At 43.0% G+C, this 20,824-nt stretch overlaps 1 protein-coding gene across 3 annotated transcripts in view; it reads right to left on the bottom strand.

Annotated features, from left to right (window-relative positions):
* Nucleotides 1-20,810, bottom strand: part of Masp1 (mannan binding lectin serine peptidase 1) — a 66,614-nt gene extending 45,804 nt beyond the window's left edge. The window contains exons 1-2 of one of the 3 annotated variants that reach the window (XR_004516834.1): nt 20,588-20,806; nt 14,647-14,878 (exon numbers count right to left, since the gene is read on the bottom strand). Coding sequence is in view for 2 of the 3 variants with exons in the window: in XM_010624145.2 (XP_010622447.1) it covers nt 14,647-14,878; nt 20,588-20,592 (237 nt within the window). In the remaining variant the exon portion in view is untranslated. Of the gene's footprint in view, nt 1-14,646; nt 14,879-20,587 lie in introns of all 3 variants that reach the window. The other 2 variants (XM_010624145.2, XM_010624146.2) reach the window with 2 other exon arrangements.
* Nucleotides 20,811-20,824: the final 14 nt, after the last annotated feature.

The following is a 20,824-nucleotide window of genomic DNA, read 5'->3' as shown; positions in this document are numbered from 1 at the left end:
AATTAAAAAAAAAAAAAAAAAAGGTCTATGATGTGTTAAAAGTGGTATGTAACTTCCCAACTAAGGTCTCAAGGGCCGGGGATTTAGCTCAGTGTTTCCATGACCTGCCTCGAAAGGACCAAGAAAAAAAAAGAAGTATAACTAACTAAGGTCTCAAAGAACCTCATAATTATTGAAAAAGATTCTTTACTTGTCCAAACTTTAGTGAAACTTCTGAACTTTATTCTAGGCCCTCTGTTTACTCCCTTGGAAACTCCAGTATTAGCAAAGACCTCTTCCAAATCAGTTTGGTAAGAAGCAGTCCCCCCACCCACGATACAATCATCCTTGATATCTGTTTTGGTTCCTTATCCTCCCTACTTCATTCCCCTGGTGAGGCCTGCTTCAGTGTAACCTATCATTAGCAAGAATCTTTTTTTTTTTTTTTTTGGTTTTTTTGAGACAGGGTCTCACTACGTATTTGAAATTGATGTGGAACTCATTATGTAGCTCAGGCTGGTCTCGAACTCACAGCAATCCTCCTGCCTCAGCCTCCTGAATTCTGGGATTATAGGTGAGCGCCACCTCACCCGGCAACAAGAATCTTATTAGGTCATTTTAGCCCGAGTACCCCTTAACCTTGATGTTTCCTCCAAGTAACTTTCTATTCACTGACTTCCTGTTCTTTGGTCATAAATTCTCATTCACCTATGCTATATTTGAAATTGAATATAAGTTCTCTCCTCACTTCAAAACCTCAGTACTAGGTTTCCTATACTATCATGCTGGTCTTGAATAAAGTTTGCCTTACCGTTCTTCAAGTGTCATTGAATAAATTTTTCTTTAACATTCTTGCTCTATGGTATATTGGCCTGAAGCCCTGCAAAGCCTGCTTGAGAAGCTGACCCCACAAAAGGTACACATGAGACATCCAACGGAGATCTCTAGATGAAGCAGCTGACATTCACCACCAACCACCAGGCAGATGACTGAGACCATCATGGACCTTCCCACTTTAGTCAACCTCTGAGGAATGTAGCCACATGAATGAACACAGGAAATCCAGCAGAGGGACAACCCGTTGAGCCCCTCACAAAATCCTGACCACAGAGTTATGAGCAACAAAGCAGATGGAAGTGATTTGAAACAATGAGTAAGAATGACATTTAAGAGTGGGAATTTACATATTGCAGTGAGTTCCTGGAGCCATCAAAAATCACATAGTCTTTTTTTTTTTGGTACCGGAGATTGAACTCGGGTCCTTGTGCTTTTAAGGCAGCCAGAGGAACCACTGAGCTAAATCCCCGGCTCAAAAAATCACGTAGTCTTTATCTAAATCTTTACCAAAAATTCATACCTCCTTTTCACTACCAGCTGCAGAGATTAATAAACAAACAAAACAAAACTCGATATCTGAAGGTAGATCAGGCAGTTTTGAGTTATGCTTGGCTCAGAAAGTTATCCCTTGGTCTCATACCTGTGAATGTAATCTAGGGAAAATTTTTCCAAACACAAAAAAGCTTTAATGAACAAAGATATTTATAGCAGCATACATGAGTGCCTTTATTTGTGCTTTCATGGCTGACTTGATGTCCTGAATTGATTAAAAATGTTTACCTTTCATGGTCATTTTGACTTTGGGGAAAAGCTAGAAGTTGCGTGGTGTCAGATCCAATGAATAAGGTGGATGAGGACACTGTGTCATGTTATCATGGCCCTGCCTTTCCAGTGAATGGCATTTGTACTATTTTTTTTTTTAACTCCTTGTAAGGTCACTCACAAAATAATACTTCTAGGGCTGGGGATTTAGCTCAGTGGTTCTGCCACCTGTGTGCCTTGCAAGCACAAGGACCTGAGTTCGATCCCCAGTACCCCCAAAAAAGGATATTCTAGAACTGCTTTTGCAAGTGTCAAGAACAGTGGGATCAGTGTGTGCAAAGAGAGGTTGAGTATTCTGAGGACTAATGGCGATGTGTCTTACTGCAATAAATGTAAAACATCTAAACACACACTGTATTTTTCAATCAGCTCTTGTGTAGCAACAGAAAATAGAAGCAATGTCAATATCCAATTCTAGAGCAATAGTTAAATCAGCATTAACAGTAAATGCCAGGCATTAATTATCACGTTAAGGGAGAATTTACAGTGATCCAGGTTTATTCTTACCAGGTGACTCTAAGTAAGTGAGAAGTAGGAAAATTGTATATATGGTAGAATTATACCCATGCTGGAAGCCTGCATCGAACATACAAAGTAGAATGAATTAGTTCAGACCACTATCAATGACAATTGCTACTGTGGGTCATTTTCTTTTCCCTCTGGTTTTATATTTTTAAAAGAAACTTGCGGCGCAAAATGCTTCCCTTTTTCATCTACCTAGTGGTATAAAATTAATCAGTTCTGGTCAGCAAACAAAGGGAACACAAAGAAGAACCCTAAGCCAGACGGGAAATTCAGAGCCTTTTGTCTTTTGCCATTGCCAGAGTCTTACCTTCCTCCCAGGATCTGGGGTGTGGACTCCTCATAACTCTATCACTAACAACTTTCAATGTTTTCTTGCCTTTGGGTCCCAATAAGAGTTGAAAAAGAGGTGAATATTTTTGCCTTGTGACCAAAGTGAAAAAGAAAGCTCTGATAATAGAGTCAAGAAACTCAGAGTAACTAAAATTCCTCCCTGCAGTGTATAGCCAGGAAGGGCTCTTGTTAGGCAGTAGTTTCTGTAAGGGTGAAGAACAGATGGTGTGTTAATGTGTGTCAGTGGATGGACGAGGAACGACTTAGAAGCCTTGAGGTCAACTGGACCGAGGGAAGAAATGGAGGGGGGCTGGGAGGGAAAGGATAGATACCGGATATCTAAACATTTTACAGTATGAGCTCTTCTGCCTTTTTGTTTTGTTTTGATTTTTAAGAGAGAGAGAGAGAGAGTGAAACTGTGGACTAATTTCAAGGTTTTTCAAGTTCTCTATTCTTTGGCTGCAACCCCTTACTAAGGCTGAGACTTTGGCCTCATGTGTGGGACTTCATTTTATACCAGTTGCAGCTGACACTCATTAACTATTAGGTGCTGGAAAAGCTACTTAAATTCTCTATGTTATGGAGTGCATTTTGTGCCCCAAAGTATATATTCAAGTCCCATCTCTGAGGTCTCTGAATCTGCCCTTACATAGGAATCAAGCTAAGATAACACCATACTGAGTTAGGATGGGCCCTCTCCAATGACTGGTATCCCTATGAGAGGCCAGAAATCTTGACATAGAGACACACAGAAAGGAGGGGCATGTGAAGACAGAGGTAGGGACTGGAGTTTTGGTGATGTAAACCAAGAAATGCTAAGGATTGCCAACAACACTAGAAGCCAGAAGAGGCAAATTCTCCTCTAGAGACTTTGGAGGGTGTATGGTCCTGGGGATAACTTGATTTCAGAGTTTGAGGTTCCAGAACTGTATAAGAATAAGTTGATGCTGTTTTAAAACAGTTAGTGGTAATTTGTTATGGAAGCCCTAAGACCACATATACTTTCTCCATGTAAATTTTCTCCTATACACAGCAGCAAAAATAATGGAATTTTGTCACAGGACTGTTGTGCGCATGACATGAATTAGTATATGTAAAACACTAAGATAGGTCCTGGGACATAGTCAGTGAGGAAAACAGGACTCCTGAGAACTAGCCACAGAAATGATGCTCTCCTGCACTCCTTGCATTTGGAGACTGATATTCTTCCTGTGTACCCTCTCTTTCCTAGGTTTTGCTTCATTACTGATCTCACTGAAGCCATCTGCACTGGAAGAGAACTTAGAGAGACACCCCTGCCACAGCCTCTTCATTTAACAGGTGCTATTTGGCTTTTTTTGCATGTTATGGGTCTATTTGGCTTTTTTTGCATGTTATGGGTCTATTTGGCTTTTTTTGCATGTTATGGGTCTGTTTGGCTTTTTTTGCATGTTATGAAGCCTTCCTTCCAATCATCTCGGGGGTAAGTGACGCAAAAATATTATTAACCAAATTGTGTGAGTGAAGATCAAAGTGATAAAAAGGATCTCCAAAGGATAAGGTCCAGAGAGTATAGCTTCACATTCAAGTCTCCCTCTACTTCTTTGTGCTTCTGGGAATTTCTCTAGATGGGTGGTTGTAGGTAGATGATTCCATGGCAGTCCAGGGGGCCCAGGACTCCTGTTTGCAGCTGAGTGTTCCTAGCTCCCAAGCTCACCCTCATTAAAAGTACATCCAGTGATTCCTGGGACTAGGCCAATGACTAATGGCCCTATCTTGCTACTTTACCAAGTAGCTTCAAATTTCAGCAAAAGAGTGGGGTAGAAGGAAATGAAAGCTACCAGACACTGGGTAAGCATCTGGGCTTAGAAAAAAAAGTGAGTGTGTGTGTCAGTGTGTGCGTGTGTGTGTGTGTGTGTGCACCTGATATGGGTGTTTTTCTGTGTGTGCTGCATTTCAGGAGCTCTTGAAAATGAAATAAGTAAAATAACATAGCTGTTAGGTCTAAGATTGCAGTTGATTTTAGATAAGAGATGCTAAAGGTTCATGCTCCATTCCTGGACCAAGTCATTTGGCCATAATGAATAACTAGTAACATATTCTCCTTCCTTCCACAGAGAATTTTCATTCTTCTCTATTTTATTTGCTCTGAATGGAAATCGGATAAGAAATTAACATCAGGCAGACATTATAATTCTGAGCCCAGAAAGGCAATGTGAGGTTTTGAAGCACACATAGTTTAGGATCAGCAGACTTTGGTAAAACTTCTGGATGCTCTGACTTCCAGGTGTGATTCAGTAATTAGAAACAGACAGCTGGGGAACTAGATCAGGGGTTCTGCCGCCTCAGACATTATAATTCTGAGCCCAGAAAGGCAATGTGAGGTTTTGAAGCACACATAGTTTAGGATTAGCAGACTTTGGTAAAACTTCTGGATGCTCTGACTTCCAGGTGTGATTTAGTAATTAGAAACAGACAGCTGGGGAACTAGATCAGGGGTTCTGCCACCTGCCTCACAAGTGTAGAGACCCGAGTTTGATCCCTGGCTCCAAAAAATTAAAAAAAAAAAAAAAAAAAAAAAATAGAAACAGACAATTATAAGAGGTCAGAAGCGGAATAGGTGTGCAAAGCCCTCAAGTCTGTACCTTTTCTTTCTTAAATGGAGAAATTGAGACTTAAAATCACAACCGATGTCCCGGTGTACTGTTCTTCCCAGGACAGTATTTTTATTTGTTATTTGTTAATCAGAGTAAAGGCCTCCTCAGAGATCAGCTTGGGCCTCCAGGAAAGCATTGTATTCATGTAAAGGGAGACACCATAAAGAAGGAGGGGGCCTGGGAAAGCGCTGGCGGGTCCTGAGAGGGGAAGAAACCACCGCTGCCTGGGGAGGCGTCCCTCTTGGGGGTGCGGGGCTGCACAGAAGAGGGCAGCGAGCACAGGGAGGGAAGAAAGAGCTGGCAGCAGAGCGGTCTTGCCCCAGCCTGGGAAGCGGGCATCCCGCAGGTGGGAAAGCAGCAGTACCCATCGTCTCAGCAGGAGGCGCAGTGGGGCTGGATGGGCGGGAGGGGTCTGGGAGGGCGAGCCAGGGAGGGTGGGTGAATGGCTAGGACGCCTCCATCCCACCCTTTCTGGGATCCGCTCATTCACATGCAAATCCCTTCAGCAGCTCAGAGGCTGGGCCCCAAATAGTTCAGGACGGGAAAAGAGAATAGAGAAGAAAAAAAGAAACAACAACAACAACAAAAGAGTTGCTGTGTTGGCCTGCAGAAGAGATATCCGCTCATTCACATGCAAATCCCTTCAGCAGCTCAGAGGCTGGGCCCCAAATAGTTCAGGACCGGGAAAGAGAATAGAGAAGAAAAAAAAGAAACAACAACAACAACAAAAGAGTTGCTGTGTTGGTCTGCAGAAGAGGCTGCTTGGCTCGAGGTGTGTCACAGTCAGCACTGGAGGGAAGGAAGGCAGGGATGAGGTGGCCACAGAAAGGACCTGCTCTGAGGCAGCCTTCTCCAGTAGTTTCTAAGAAGGTGCGAGCAGCTTACTGGGCACGGTTAACATTTCAGGGAATTCGCTGCTTGGCTATTAGACAGAAAAATCCTTTAAGTGAGCTTCATAAACTTGTAATTAAATTATATTTGAAAATTCTAGGAAAACTCATCGCTCCCTAATTATTTTAATACCGATCCGTTCTATGTTCATCTGTGTTCTTCAAGTTATTAATGCCTGTTGCATCTGAATATCAGGGAAATAACGTGGCTGGCTGCATCTTTGCTCCACGTTCTTCCTCCACCCCAATGCAGTTGTTAGCCTTTTACAAGCAAACACACCCTATCTCCTGGCCTTGGTTTGCACAGACAGAAAAGACGGACATTAATATTTTTCTCTAGGAAGCAGGAGGTTAGAGGAGACTTTGGGTGTGAAAGCAGCCTGTGAAGTCTGCCTTTACCTGGTGGCACTGGGTGACAGTATTTTCCAGTCTCCTTCCCACTTTGCCCTGCACCTCGCTGGCTTTATCGTCCATTCCTGTACCTCCAGTTTCTCTGCCATCCTTGTCCTCTGCAAACACCCTGGACATGCCCCCCCGGACCTTTGTCCATCCTGTGCTTTCCCCTCAGAAGCACCCAGAAGTGTCTACCTTCTTCATCTCCTTCAGTCTTTGTACCAGTATCACCTTCTCCATGAGTCCTACTCTGTCCGCCATGTTTAAATCATGGAACCCACCTCAACTCTTGCACACCCTTCCACCAGCTCTATTGCTTTTCTTGGCCGATCAGCTCTGTACTCACTATATAATTTGCTTATGAATTGCATTAAGTGCTCATTGTATGACTACTCCAATGCAATGGGAACATTGTGCTGGCAGGAATTTTTGTTGGCCATAATTACTGCTGTACTTTAAGCTCTAGAAAGTGGCAGGTACTCAATTAACTATTTGCTGTGTAAATGAATATCTTCTCCTTGCCTACCTTTTCTCTCTACAGGGAAAGTAAAATCAAGCTGTTTTTCATCAGGATGTTTCCGAGAGCTGCGTGTACTTCCACATGTGTACATTCAGAGCACTTTTACCACGCTCATCCACACTCACTAGCATTCTCTGCTCCAGCACTAGGAGCCTCCTTCTGGTTTTCATCACCCCTGAGTTTATGCTGTTTCCACTTCCTGCACAAAATGAGCTTTGGTCACACTTCTCTGAAGCTCCCTTTCACTTCCTGATTCTTCTGAATCAGCTGGAATTGGCGTTGGGGGGCCAGGGGGTGGTGTTTTAGGAGGAAAGAATCCTGCTGGGGAACACAATTGAAATTCATGAGAAGTGATCTGTTTTTCATTTCCATTTGGGGCCAAAGCCTCCCGTCCACTCCCAGAGAATTAACAGAGCTGCTGAAGTAGTTGGGGTCAGTGCCCATGGAAGGTCCAGGGCATATTCTAAGTAAACACAGAGTGCTGCACAGGATGAGGAGCTTGGGGTCACGGGGTTTATCTGTCAGTTACACAGCAGGATGCAGCTCGCCCTCTGTGGCCAGAGGGAAGAGGTGCTGGACTGGGAGCCACTGAGCATCAGATCCGGAAGGGCTTAGAGGAGCCAGCTAAGCCAATTCTTCCTCTGGGGAAACTAAGGCCCAGAATGGGCTGGTGACATTTCCAAGGTCTGAGCAGGAGTCAGTGGCCGACTTACTAATCAGAGTCCGCTCCTTTAAAAACACCGCTGGGAGATGTGTGGCTTTTCCTGCTCTGCCCCGGAACTGTGCTTGCGACTGGAGAAAATATAGACATGGGTCTTGACCGAATGGGGCTGGCAGTCTAGTGGGGGTGACCTTGAGCTCATCTGTAGAACTAGGGCACCACAAGCAAACTAAGCACTTTCCCACTCTTTGGAGCTCACACTCTATTTCTTATTATTTTTGTAAAATAGTTTTTACGCCCAAGCTAGGATAAAAGCCAAAGTTCATTAGCAAAATCTAGACAACATAAGGACCATCAAGATCCTTCAAGGTCTTTTGATACATTTTGCCAATTACCATGACAGGCCAAGTGTCACCTTAGAAACAGTGCATAGCTAAGATGCACAGCAGGGCTCCTTCCAGAATAGAACATGCTTGAGAAGGGCCCCAAACCATGACTTGCGGTAAGATAACCAGAGACAGAATTGTCCTTTATGCCTCAATTTCCTTTTCAGTAAGTTAGGTGAAATAATCCCTGCTCTTCCTGTTCCTTAAGTATCAAACGAGCTAACATATAGAAACCAAGTCATAACATTTGTGATGCTCTAAGGAAAACATGGGAGAAATAATCCTTTCAAAGCACTTTTCCATGAATTGACTAAAAACATTGAATGACATGAACAAAGCTAGACTGTGGTAGAGTCAGAGTAGAGGAGAAAGCTGGTATTCATTTAGCATCTAGCAATGCCAGGCAGGCACTCTGTTGCTCATACTTTCACCATCATTGCTGAAAGAATAGTATTTACTGAGCTAATTATGCATCGGTTGGACATGTGTCATTCAAGCATTTACTTCATTTGGCATTTGCACTGAGGCCTTCAGAAAGGAATTATTATTGATCCCATTTTATAGTTGGGGAAAGGGAACCAGAGTTGGGTGAAGTACAGTACTTGCTCCAGTGAGTGATGACCCTGAGTCTGACTGTGTATGAATCCTGGGTCTAACCCATGGAGCATGCTTGCATGGTACTAATTCTACATCCAACCATCCTTCCCTTTAAGGCTTCCCACAGTCCTCGAAGAAGACACTCTCTCCACTATAAAAATTTTTTCCATTAACAGGGAAAACCACTGCTCTGGGAGATGGAGAAGCTTGGCCTCAGGTTCTCACTCAGATAGTGACAGAGATAGGATTTTGTCCTTACGTCTGAAGCCTTATGTCTTGAAGCCTTGTCTCAAAATCTGGACCAGCATTTCAGCTGTTTGCTAAACTCCGTGCATTACAGCACATTCTCTATCTGTTTGACCTCTTCATGTTGTTGGCCTCCATTGGCTGAAAAAGTAGCCGCTATGCTGTCAGAGCCTGGGCTGAAGCCTGATTCCTCCGTCTCCCTCTCCCATACACAGCCAGTTCTTGTGGTGTTTATCTGCAGTACCTCTACTTGAGCTCCACAGCTCCCCTGGAGGCTGGTGGGCTTTGAAACATACACTATGTTCAACAGAGTCACGTTCAACCGATTAGCACAGTTCTCCAACAGCCTTACTCATTGACTCTCTTCCTTTTGGCTTTTACTCTGCTAACACCTCTTCTTAGTTCCAGACCACACTTCTCAAATATTCTCCAGTGTCATCTCCTGTCCCCTATCCCCTATCCTGAAACATTTCACAGTTTTTCGCTGGAGATCCTAGACCGAAATACCAAAAGATGCTGAGCTGAAAGCATAAACAAGTAGAGCAAGCTGCTTTGTAAGTTTTAGACAGAAACACACTTTGCGTGTTCAGTACAGACAAATATTCTTCACGCAATTTTTTTTTCACTGACTTTTTGTGAAATACATGTTCTTCTCAGGCACTCTCACCTTTGTTATTTCTGTAGAGACACTGTGAGGAGGGAGGTAGGGCTTCACTCTCTCTATTGTAAGAGAAGCAGTGAGCAAGCAAGACAAAGCTTCTACAGGAAGGGAACTGTAGGGAGTGGTGGGAACCTCACCTACAGCGCTGCCCCTACCTAGTTCCCTTAATTATTGGCATACAAGAAGCTGCCAGAGATGCCACCTTTTCTAATAAAATTTGGATGTGTAGATTTTTGTGTGAGATCACAAGTGTTATGCTGAATTAATTCATTTTGCTTGTTACTTTTTCAAAGTATAGAATGATGCAATGCTAAGGCCGACCAACAAAATTTATCTGCAGAATTAATTCAATCCATTGATCACTTGTTTTTGACTTTGGGTGTTCACTTTTAAATACAAATTTTCCAAACATCTTACTACTTTCCCAGATGATCTTTCTAGGCTTTTTTCTTATATCTCCCTAAACCATGCCAATCTTGGCTATTCTCTCACTGCATGTCATTTATCCTTCTTGGCCTCCACACCATGGTAACTCTGATGAGACATCCCATCTAAGGAATCACACTATTGAGTGCTTACTTATCCTTCAAGACTCATTTCAACATCACCTTTCCTGGAGATGGAGAAATAACCACTCTCGATTGTATAATTTGCCTTATGTCCCTTGTGTTACTTTGTTTGCAATTGACTGAATATGCAATTGTCTCGTTACATACTATGAAACTGTGAATTATTGGGGGACAAAACTATCTTACTCACCTCTGTGGGACCAGTTTGGGTACAGTGTTCAGCTTATGACAGTTTTTGCAATAGAATTCTTGGCCTTTATTCTTTAGGAAATGGGCAGCCATGGACAGATTTGAAGAGTGACACAACCCAAGCAGTGTATATGGAGAGGGTGGACTAATGTGAAGAGATTGGAATTTGGTAGACATTTAGGAGGTATCTGCAGTAGATTGAGACAGATCAGAATGGAAACAAAGGCATCACCAGTGGAAAAGATAGAGGAAATACTGGGTGCATCAAAGACATAGGTTTAACTGGATAGTAGCAGTGTATGATATGAACATTTAACAGAGGCAGTTTAAGTTTTTGCACACAATGGGAGAGAGAATAAAAACTGAATACAGGTGGCTCATGCCTTCTTGGTCAATAAGCAGATGTCATGAAGTGAACTTGAAGGTAGGATGTGTGACTGTGCTGTTCTCCTTGGGGTCCTGGTTTCTAATAAATTACAACTATTTCTGTAATTTTCTTTCACGGCTCCTTTCTAAGTCAGTTACTTCATCTATATTCAAACAAAGGAACTGTAATTTGTTATATTTCTGGGAAAATAGTGCCTCTGCTGGGCACATGAAAAGATAGTATTTTACTATATTTAAGGAACTTTTAAGAGTGGGTTTGACCATTGCCAATATTTGCCTTGTATTACAACTTGGGAAGGTACTGTAGTTTACTTTATGTAAAAGAGGAAAAGACTGAGAATTTTGAGATGTCCCAGTGTGATATTAGCCAATGAAGTACCCTCTCTGAGCTCTGGAAATTCTGATGATGGAGCTCTTCCTACACTTCTAAGGTCTCAGATGCACAGAATATCAGGGTTACCAGTTGTCCCTAACTGTTTTGGCACCAGGGATTGGTTTCATGGAAGACAATGTTTCCCCCAGCCAGGGGTTGGGGGGGTGGTTGGTAGTTTCAGTATGATTCAAAGGAGCATGCAATGTAGATCCCTTGCTTGCACAGTTCACAGGTTCACAGTAGGGTTCATGGTCCTATGAGAATTTAATGTCACAGCTCATCTGACAGGAGTTGGAGCTCAGGCAGTCATTCAAACAGTGGGAAGCAGCTATAAATACAGATGAAGCTTCACCCACTGCTTACTTCTTCCTGTGTGGGGAGCAGTAGGGGTGGTGGGAGGGTTTGGTTTCCCCTGTTATAAGCCATCTATCTACAGAAGCTGTATTTGACAGAGGAAGAAACCAAGTCCCTTCTAAAAGGAGTTCTTTGCCTAAGGTTATTTAGCATAGAATGACAACGAGGAACTAGTCTTCCCCACTCCCTGACCGTGACTGTACTGTACTCTTTGCTTGTAGTGTCAACCAGATGTGGTTCACATGCCTCATCTGTGCTCTGCAGGAATCCACAATTGAAGCCACATTCCACAGAAGCAGATGCTGCTGCACAGATGTGCACGTGCCTTGAAGACCAAGGACTACAGGAAATCAGATCATAGAGGAATTCTAGTAAATATGATCATGGGGTTCAGAGCCTTGGGGTCCTGCTATTCTTTAAGCTACTGATATAAACTGGCACTGTGATGGGCCTGGGTAGAGAGAGCAATTTGTGGACTGGCGAGGGCCTCTGTGATATGGAAGTTTCTTTAAACCTGCCAGGGGAAGTCAGTGATGGAGTGAAAAGGCTTCAGAACAAGAGAGGTTATCCTGCCAAAGGGAAGTTGGTAATATTAAAGTTTCGTGGTGAAGGACAGTGGTGGCATGATATGTTAACAAACTCTATGCAAATCATAAGTCACCAAGGCATCTATGGTAGATGGCAGGCTCTAATTGGAGGGCTTGGAGCCATGAAACTTTGAGAATTGGTTGTTATAAACACATTATTTACACTTTCTGAGACCATCTTAAATAGGATAATGTGGGTCTGGTGGGGTTATCTGGAAAATTTTGGTACGGAGACCCTGGATTAGAATTATGGAATTTAAGAAATATTCAGGATCAGCTCAGCTTACCTTCTCACTGAACTAATGATGAAACAGAATTTTGGAGAGCAGGGTTGACTTAGCCTGGAGTCACATGTCATGCTTGCACTTTAATTCAGATGGAAAGAGAAGAGCATCTTTCTTATTCTGAGCCAGAAAAAGCACATATCTGTGGGTTGTGTTTGGGAAGGCAATTATCAAAAGCACTCAGGTTTCAACTCTGTCTGTGAGGCTTCTGGATTTGGGAGTTCTGAAGCAGACTGCTAGTTTTGTCCTTGATCTTTGGCCTTCAATCTCCTCTTCCATCCTGTGGTATCTTGACCAGAGTGGCAAAATTCTGGCCATGATGCCTCAAGATGTTGCAGAGTGGTGACCAAGGAAGGCGAGCAAGCAGAGGGAGCTTCAGGGTCACCTTTAACTTGAGCAGCTACTATCTCTTTTCTCTATTGCACCTAACTGAAGGGTTGTGAAAACATGTTCACTAGGGAGAAATTATGGGAAAAAACAATAATGATCACTTATGACTAGATGAGTCTTCAGGCCTGCAGCCTTGTGTGTTTTTGACTTTTGGAGGGCAACTCTGCTGGGTATGCGTGGACAAGGGCACAGGACCTGGAATTCTCTGAAGGGAGACCTGCTCAGGCCCCTTGGATGCCAGAACCTCTGCCTAGGGGCTCATGCAGATGCTAGAATAGTCTTCCACAAGAGACAGCTATACAGATCCACTATCCTGCATTGATCCCCCTTTCCAAAGGAATCAGTAGCTTAACCGATGAATTGCCTCAAGTAGACTGTACCTTTGTAACTCTGAGAGACCATGCTCGCCCATCTTTGTAAGGCACCCAAGTCTTATGAATCCCAATAGTCCCATAATCCCCAGCACAGAGCATTCAGAGAAGGGCAGCACCTCATACAGCAGTGGTTCTGGGATGCTGCCAATGTTTGGAAACATTTTCAGTTGTCACAACTGGAAGAGAGATGCCACTGGCGTCTAATATGTAGGAGCAAGGCATGCTGCTAAATATTTTACAATGTTTAAGACAACTTTCATCAGCAAAGAATTATCTGGTTCAAAATGTCAATGGAGCTGAAATTGAGGGATCCTGACATGGCGCACTGTGGCTATTTCATGTGGGCCCAACACGTTCATTGGCAACACACTTCGCATAAAATTAACAGAAGCAGGGTGGGGGGCTGTGGCCTTAACACGTCTTCTCTTGCTTGTGTCCTTGTGAGCCTCTCAGGCTCAGTGGCACATAGGTTCAGAGATGTTTGGTGTGGCCAATGGACGTGAGACTCAAAGCCACAAGATAAGCATTTGTAACCTTGATCTACTACCTCCCAGCTGTACAATGTTGGGGAGTTTCTAACCTTTCCCAGGTTTATTCCTTTGCATTGAAGTGAGATAGTTATTTCTGTCTTATAGGACTTATGTATAGTTTAGATGAGGTTAAAAGTGTTAAAAGCATTTTATAACACTGCTTTAGACTAGATATTCTCGTTAACACATGTTTAGCTCTTTCTGAATCACTGGAAAATGAGACTATATTAGTATTAAAAACATACAAGGGCAGCTCTGGATTTATTGGATGGAAACCTCATCCAGGAAGCCAGAGAGCGAGCTCAGAAAGTATGTTCTTGGCTCTCTACATCTTTCTGAAGTAGCTAAAACCTTAATAAACTTGGTTTCAGAATTCTCTGATTATTTTCAGCCCCACTTGAAAATGAGAACAGCTTCTCACCCCCAGCATTTTTTGTGGGTTCTCCCTAAATTTCAGGGACCATTGTTTGTATGTCATATTATTCTCTTGTTTTCCCCTACCATATTCAGACAGTGAATTTTGCTTCCTCTACATGAGCTTTGCTGATAAAATACAAATTCCTTCATGTGATATTCAAGGCCTTTCAGAATCACATTCAACCCTCCCTTCCAATTGTCAATTACTGGGTAACCCAACATCTCCCAAAGTCTTGATTATTATTTGTGGAATTGGGAAGAGCTTTCTCATATCTCAGTTTGGGGCCATGCTTGTGGCACTATTTGTTTGACTGTGGCATACTCTGTGGTCATTGGGACTGTCAAGCAAAAGCTAGTAGAGACATTACAAACTTTGAGAACAAAAAGATTTTTTTTTCCCTGTTATGAGCATCAAACCAAGGAGCTCAGGTATGCAAAGCAAGTGCTCTACCACTGACTTATACTCTAGTCCTGAGAAGAGAAAGGAAAAAATGTTTTACTTGGTTGAGTCAGTACCACCTGTCCCATACCACCAGTTCCTCCCATTGTCTTTCCTAGTTCTACTTACTCAGCTAGAACTTGACATACCACTCCTGGTCTTCATTCATCACATCCATACCTCTAAACATAAGCCTACAAGGATAGGTAGGGTCAGTGTCCAATTCCTAGCAGAGAGCCTGGCTCAGTTAGGAAACGTTGGGGGTCTCACCTTCACGTAGTCATATTCACAAAGGTAAGATGATTCCAAGTTGAAGTGCATGAAATAAAGCTTGATCCGAAATCCTTCTGGGACGGTGATGTTCCAAGTCACCTCTGAGTCGCTTGGATAGGAGTCAGGATAGCCAGGTGACCGAATCTGGCCAAACATATCATTTAGCTCCACAGTGTGGCTCGAAGCGTTCAACAGGGAGAAGCACAGAACTAGACAGAGGAGGAGCCACCTGAAAGATATGAGCGTGGATGTGCTTACATTCATGGACACCGATCGCCAACACCTAACTGGATCTGCAGCCAGGAGACCAAGTTCTCAGTGTTTCTTCTGTGATGACTTTTTCCTCTCTGGGCCTTGTCTACCTAGTCTGTAACCCGAGAGGAAATCAGTATATGACTGATAAGATTTCTTCCAGGTTTGGTGATTAGAAGATTTGCTAAGAGTTTTAAACTTTTCGAGAAAGTACCACATTTGAGACTCTGACATATTTTACTTTACTATTGATGAGGTCTTTTCTTTTTGGTACAGGGGATCGAACTCAGGACTTTGCACTTTTTTTCTTTTTTGGTACCAGGGATCAAACTCGGGTCCTTGCACTTGTGAGGCATGTGCCAGAACCACTGAGCTAAATCCCTGGCCTTAGGACCTTGCACTTTTGAGGCAGATGGTGGCACCTCTGAGCTAAATCCCTGGCTTACTTTACTACTAAAAGTAGAAAATTTATAGCTAGGTAAAATCTGGTATCATTTCTTCATTTCAGCTTTATTTATGAATCATAAATCATGCATTTTTCTAAAAGATGAGTAACAATAATATGAGATTAATACTCAGTGTTAGGATCTGCCAACCTCAAGCATTTTTAACTTGTTAAAGAAAGTATTTCACCGCAACATCAGTCAAGGCATGTGAAATCTTGAATAAAGACAGAATGAGCAAAACAAATCTTCTTTCCTCTTGGCAAGTGTCTTAATGTGAAGGTCAAAAAGCCTGTAATTCATTTCTGGAGAAATGAAGAATAATGGATTGTTAAAACAGTTGCAAAAGAAAGCAAGGGAAACTTAGTAAAACTTACAGAATATGGCAAATGTGGATGATGGAATAATGAGGCACAGCCATCAAGGCTGACTAAAGCCCCAGCGGTCAGTAACAGCAGCACACCAGGATCTAACATGTCACACTTCCCTTATAAGATCCAGGGGCCTTGGGGTCAAACATCTCAAACTTGGCTCATCAACTTCTCTCCTAATAAGTTCACTATCTCATTTCTGATTTCTAAAAATTTTTTTTTTAACCATCTATCAGTTTGCTAATTTTACCCTTCCCCTTTCCTATTATACCTTGTGTAATAGTCACCAAGTCCTACTGATTCTACTTCCTAGGCTCTGGAAATCCACCTCATCTCCAGTCAAGTACTTAGTTTAATCCCTCTGATCTAGAATATTGCTATAGCAGCCTAACTTTCCCCTTCCCCGTTATACCATTCAGCAATCTTCTGCCAAGGTGGGCCTTCTAAAACACAGATATAACCATGTTGCTTGATTGTACCATAGCTGCAGGGGAAATATCTGCTCCCTGTATGGCTGATGAGGCCAGTGGTGATCTGCTCAAGTCCCTCTTAGTTCCGGCCACACCACTTCCGCTCATGCCTTGTCACCACTGCCCATGAGCCCATCCTTCACCTGCTGGTGTCTTCTTTATCCTTCCCTATCCAAAGCAAAGCTCCCTGGGCTGTAAAGCCCTGATTCCACAGCTCCCCACACACATCTCTGTTAGTGCACCTGTCACGCTGTATTGCATGAGGCACAGACTTGAAGTCTAATGTATTTGGCTTCAATCCCAATTCTTCCACTTAGGGCTGTGAAAAGTCCTGCAATGAGGTTCTCTGAGCTTCAGTTTCCTTGTATATAAATTGGAAATTAATAATATGAAACAGGAAGAAAGGGGCTAAAGGTGCAGGGAAAGTGGGAAGGGTAGGGGAAAGCTAATAAGGGGAAAATATGATAAAGTTAAAAAATGGAAATGAAGTGTTTGTAAAGGGGGAGGGGAGGAGGGGTGAAAGGAGGGCAGGGACAAGGGGAAAAAAATGAGAACCAAGACCTGTCATGTAAAGGTACAAGATCCCAATGATGAATGTAACTGTACTGTATACATAAAATGGACCAATAAACTCAGTGAGAAAAAAATAAATTGGAGATTAGAATCCCTAATTTATGAGGTTTATGCACATCAGATACGATGCATGTAAAGGATGTAACAGAGTCTAGTATCTAATAGATTATGAGTGAATGAATGAATGAATGAAAGTGGGGCTAGAGTCTTAAAATTGCATAAAAAGTCAATGTTGGGTGGGGAGCTATACTAGTGTTTTTGAATTGTTATATCTTTGCTAATCAGAAAGTTGTTCCCCTGTCAATATCTTCTCCCCTGTACTCAAATGCATATTTATGTGTGCTTACATATGAATTTCTGAGTGTCTAAACACAGCAGAATAGAATATATTTAAATTATTCAGCTATTTCTTGTACTATTCACATAAAAGGTAAATAGATAAATATAAAAAAGTCTAGAAAGGCATACACCATGGTATTAACCGTGGTTGTCTATGAAATGGAAATGAATATTTTTAGTTTTGTGTACATAAAGTGCTTGTTTGTCTAGAAAGACCGTGTACTATTTTTTCAATAAAAAGAAAATAAACTTATTTAAATTTTTTCCAGGGCCCCTACAATAGCAACATGTGGGGTGTTGCTAAGAAAACAAAATGTTTTAATACAGTAGCCAATGTCAATATTTTTTAAACCAATCTGTGGAGGAAGGCTTTAGAGGCAGAGAGAAGGGAAGGCATGGGTCCAAGTTATCCAGGGAGTTAGTAGAAAAACTGAGTCTAGAGGCTCTGACTCATGGGGCCCAGCAGCCCCATTTCCAAGTGAAGAAATGCACCATGTTAACAGGGCTAGGAGTTCAGGTTCAGCCAGGCTGAAGAATGGAGAGCAGACTCAACTAGCGGCCTTGACTTTATTTATCCTATCGTTTTAGAGAAGGCGTGGAAAGCCTCCTTTGATGCCCTCATCTCTGCTATGGTAACAGTAAGGATTTCCCACAGGGTCGCTACCCACAGAAGCATTAGAAAGTACTTTGTTAAATGTACAGCTCTAGGCAAACATTATTTGCGATTACTCCATCCTGCTGCTTCCCAAAAACCAGGAGTTAGGAGTGAGCTTTGGCTCTTTAAATGGTCTTCCCTGCAATAGAGACAAAAAGATTATGCAAGGCTGAAAGGTCAACTTTCTCCATGTCTGCTTTTTCCAGAGCACAGCCAGGAGACTCTGAGCCTATCAAGGGCTGTCAGCTGGCTGGTCCATTGAGCCCAAGGCCCAGTGCCATGAGTAGCAGGCAACTGGTCAGTGTTGGAAGAAGGCCTGTGAAGCTTTCTGTTCTCTGTTTGTGCCTTGAAACACTTTCAAACATATAAGCCAAATATCTCCTTTCACATAATGGGCTCGAGCATATGCTTGCTTGCTTCCTTGCTTTAAGGGCTGTAAATCGAAGACTATAAGTGGCAGCTTTCATTCCTCATCATGTTCTGAATATTTTTGGCTTCTTCTACACCAGGCACCGGCTGTACGATTCCTGACACCTGTTATCTATCCTCCAGCTAATCAAAAAGTTTAGCTACATTTGCTTGAAATGTCAGAGTAATATATAGAGCTGGGATTTCAGAAGCTCCACTGTAGGACTCTATGCATAAAAATGCCTCAGATGCCTGTGTAGACCTCGAACGATTTTGCAATGAATAGTGATTTCTAGCATCCCCATTCACTTCCCTCATTTCAGCTCACACAACACCGAGACACCATTTTGAAGTCTAAGAGTTGGAAGGGACTCTCTAGCTTTCTTGCACAGCACCCTTGCTTGACAGATGATGAAAAGATACCCTGAGAGATGTCACATTATGCCCAATGCCATATGGGAAAGTAACTTCAACAGAAGAGGAAGATAACAAAAGCTCACAGAAGAAGTTGGGTCCATGCCCATATCATGCCCAGGCATCTGGCCAAAGCAATTAATCCTGTGAAAAATAATTTTGAAAGCCATGGCTTTATGTGGAAATTTAAAAAATAATAATGCGTGAGCCCCTCCTCAGGAGATTTGGGTTTAACTGACATCGGGTGAGGCCTGGGCCTTGGCATTTTAAAAATTACCGCGGTTCAACAGCTTATTCATCAGCCAGTCTAGTGAAATATCATAGCAAAGATGCCGTCCTTGAAGCCCAGAGACTCAAGTCTGTCAGTACGGCTTTGGGAAGTTGCTTACCATATTTTATTCTCACTCATCCATCCAAACTTAACTTCATCAAAAATCTGAAGGCTAGATGAGACAATGCCCATAAAATTTCTCTCCAGACTCTGCACTGGTGTATGCTTGTGAGGCAAGACCTTTTAGAGACTTTTCTAGCAAAGCACTTGCTTTGCTATTCGGCAATTAAAACAATATTTACTAAATGTCCCGCAGAAAAGTAGCCATTATGTCAGTGTCAGCGGCTGGTTATACAAGATGAACACATTGATACTTAAATAAAGAGGTGTTCCGAAGGCGATAAAGGATGTAGCTACAAGGAACAGAACAGAACAAAGGAGGAGAAGCTACCTCCAGGGGAGGAAATCAGGGGGAAAGAGAGTGTACTGCACTTGGCTGGAATAAACACATCTAGGGGGAAGAAGAGGGTTGCTCCAGGTCAAAGGATAAACCTACGCAAAGACACAGGACCGTTAGTCCTATAGTTTCGCTGTCTGGCACACTGAGCAACACAGTCAGAGTCTGATCCTTTAGGGGTGAATCAGGTTGTCATCTATGTAGGTAGGCATAAGGGCCATTTTTCTCAGGGAAGACAAAATGAAGGTGGATGGTAGGTTTAAAATAGCTGAAAGTCCGAGTTAGATTTAAGGATTCGATCATTGTTCTGAAACCACAGGTGACTGGAATTCAGAGACATATATAGCCTGAAGCTTTGCGTCAACCCCCACCTCAGCAAAGTTGCTAAGTGAAGTTTACAGAACAGAACAAACAGGAGCACTCCCAATTTAAAGAAAAAAAATGACAGGAAAAGAGGTGCAAGGTTCTTTCCCCCCACTTTGGGTGTTTCTACAACAGTAACACTTATATATAATAGAAATCATTAGAGTGAGTTTTCAGACCTGCAAGGGGAAAAAGAAAACCTTGTAAAGAATATCTGGAGCTCTTCAAACCAAGTGAAATTTAAAGTCCTGGGTCCCAGAACTCCAACTGCTACTTTAAAAAAAAAATTGTGGCGGTATCCCTTTAAGAGCCATTTGGTACAATTCATAGCTTGATTCGTGTCACCAGCTGCCTCTGATTTCAGGAAGAAATGCAGAAATTTACAGGGAACTATAAAATGGGGACAGGTTTTTAGTTTTCTAAATTGAGGTTTAACTGGCAAACTTCTGAAGGTTTAAGAAACCATAAAGCTGGACGGTGGAAAGCTGGTTTCTTTTTCCGGTCAGAACAAATAAACACACAAACACACATCTAACTCTCAAAGTATCTGGAGAGAGAAATCAATGCTCTTTGCAGAGGGGAGAATGAAAAAGCAGCTTTGCGGGCACCAGGAGGACAGCCACATTGGCCAGCAGGCAGCGAGCACGCTGTCCTGGCAGAAGGCGAAATCTGAGCTTCAGCAGCGACGGGAGCAGAATTTGCACAAACTCTCCTGTTTCAAGTTGCACGTCTCCGGAGTCCCAGGAAAGGCACCCAGCATGGCCACAGCTCCCTTTGCAGAGCCCCAAGGGTTGCCGAGAAACACCACAACCTCCCACAAGACGCGCAGGTGAGTCTGCGGGGAGACAAGGTCAGACTCTCCCCACTGCTGGACAGCTGGTCTCCGAAAGGGAGCGGTGCCCTCTCCTGCCCCGGCACTCACCTCATTGTCCTGCACCGCGTGCTCCTGGCCGCCTGGCCTTGGTCCCCTCTGTCCGACTTGTCTATGAGCGCGTCCCCGGTGTGGTGTCAGCGATGCCTTATCTTTGTTCTGAAGTCCTTGTGTGTCTCTGGAATTGGCTGGCATTCTCCATTCAGGTCACGCCTTCCCTGCCTGCAACAGATCTCCTCTCCCCCCTCCTCTCCCTCTGGCTCCTCTCTCTCTCTCTCTCTCTCTCTC

Source organism: Fukomys damarensis, unplaced genomic scaffold (assembly GCF_012274545.1).
Source record: "Fukomys damarensis isolate Sample0158 unplaced genomic scaffold, DMR_v1.0_HiC HiC_scaffold_12, whole genome shotgun sequence".
In the NCBI taxonomy this organism is placed as follows: domain Eukaryota; kingdom Metazoa; phylum Chordata; class Mammalia; order Rodentia; family Bathyergidae; genus Fukomys; species Fukomys damarensis.
The sequence above is the reverse complement of the archived record's forward strand: the minus strand, read 5'-3'. Positions and strand labels throughout refer to the sequence as shown.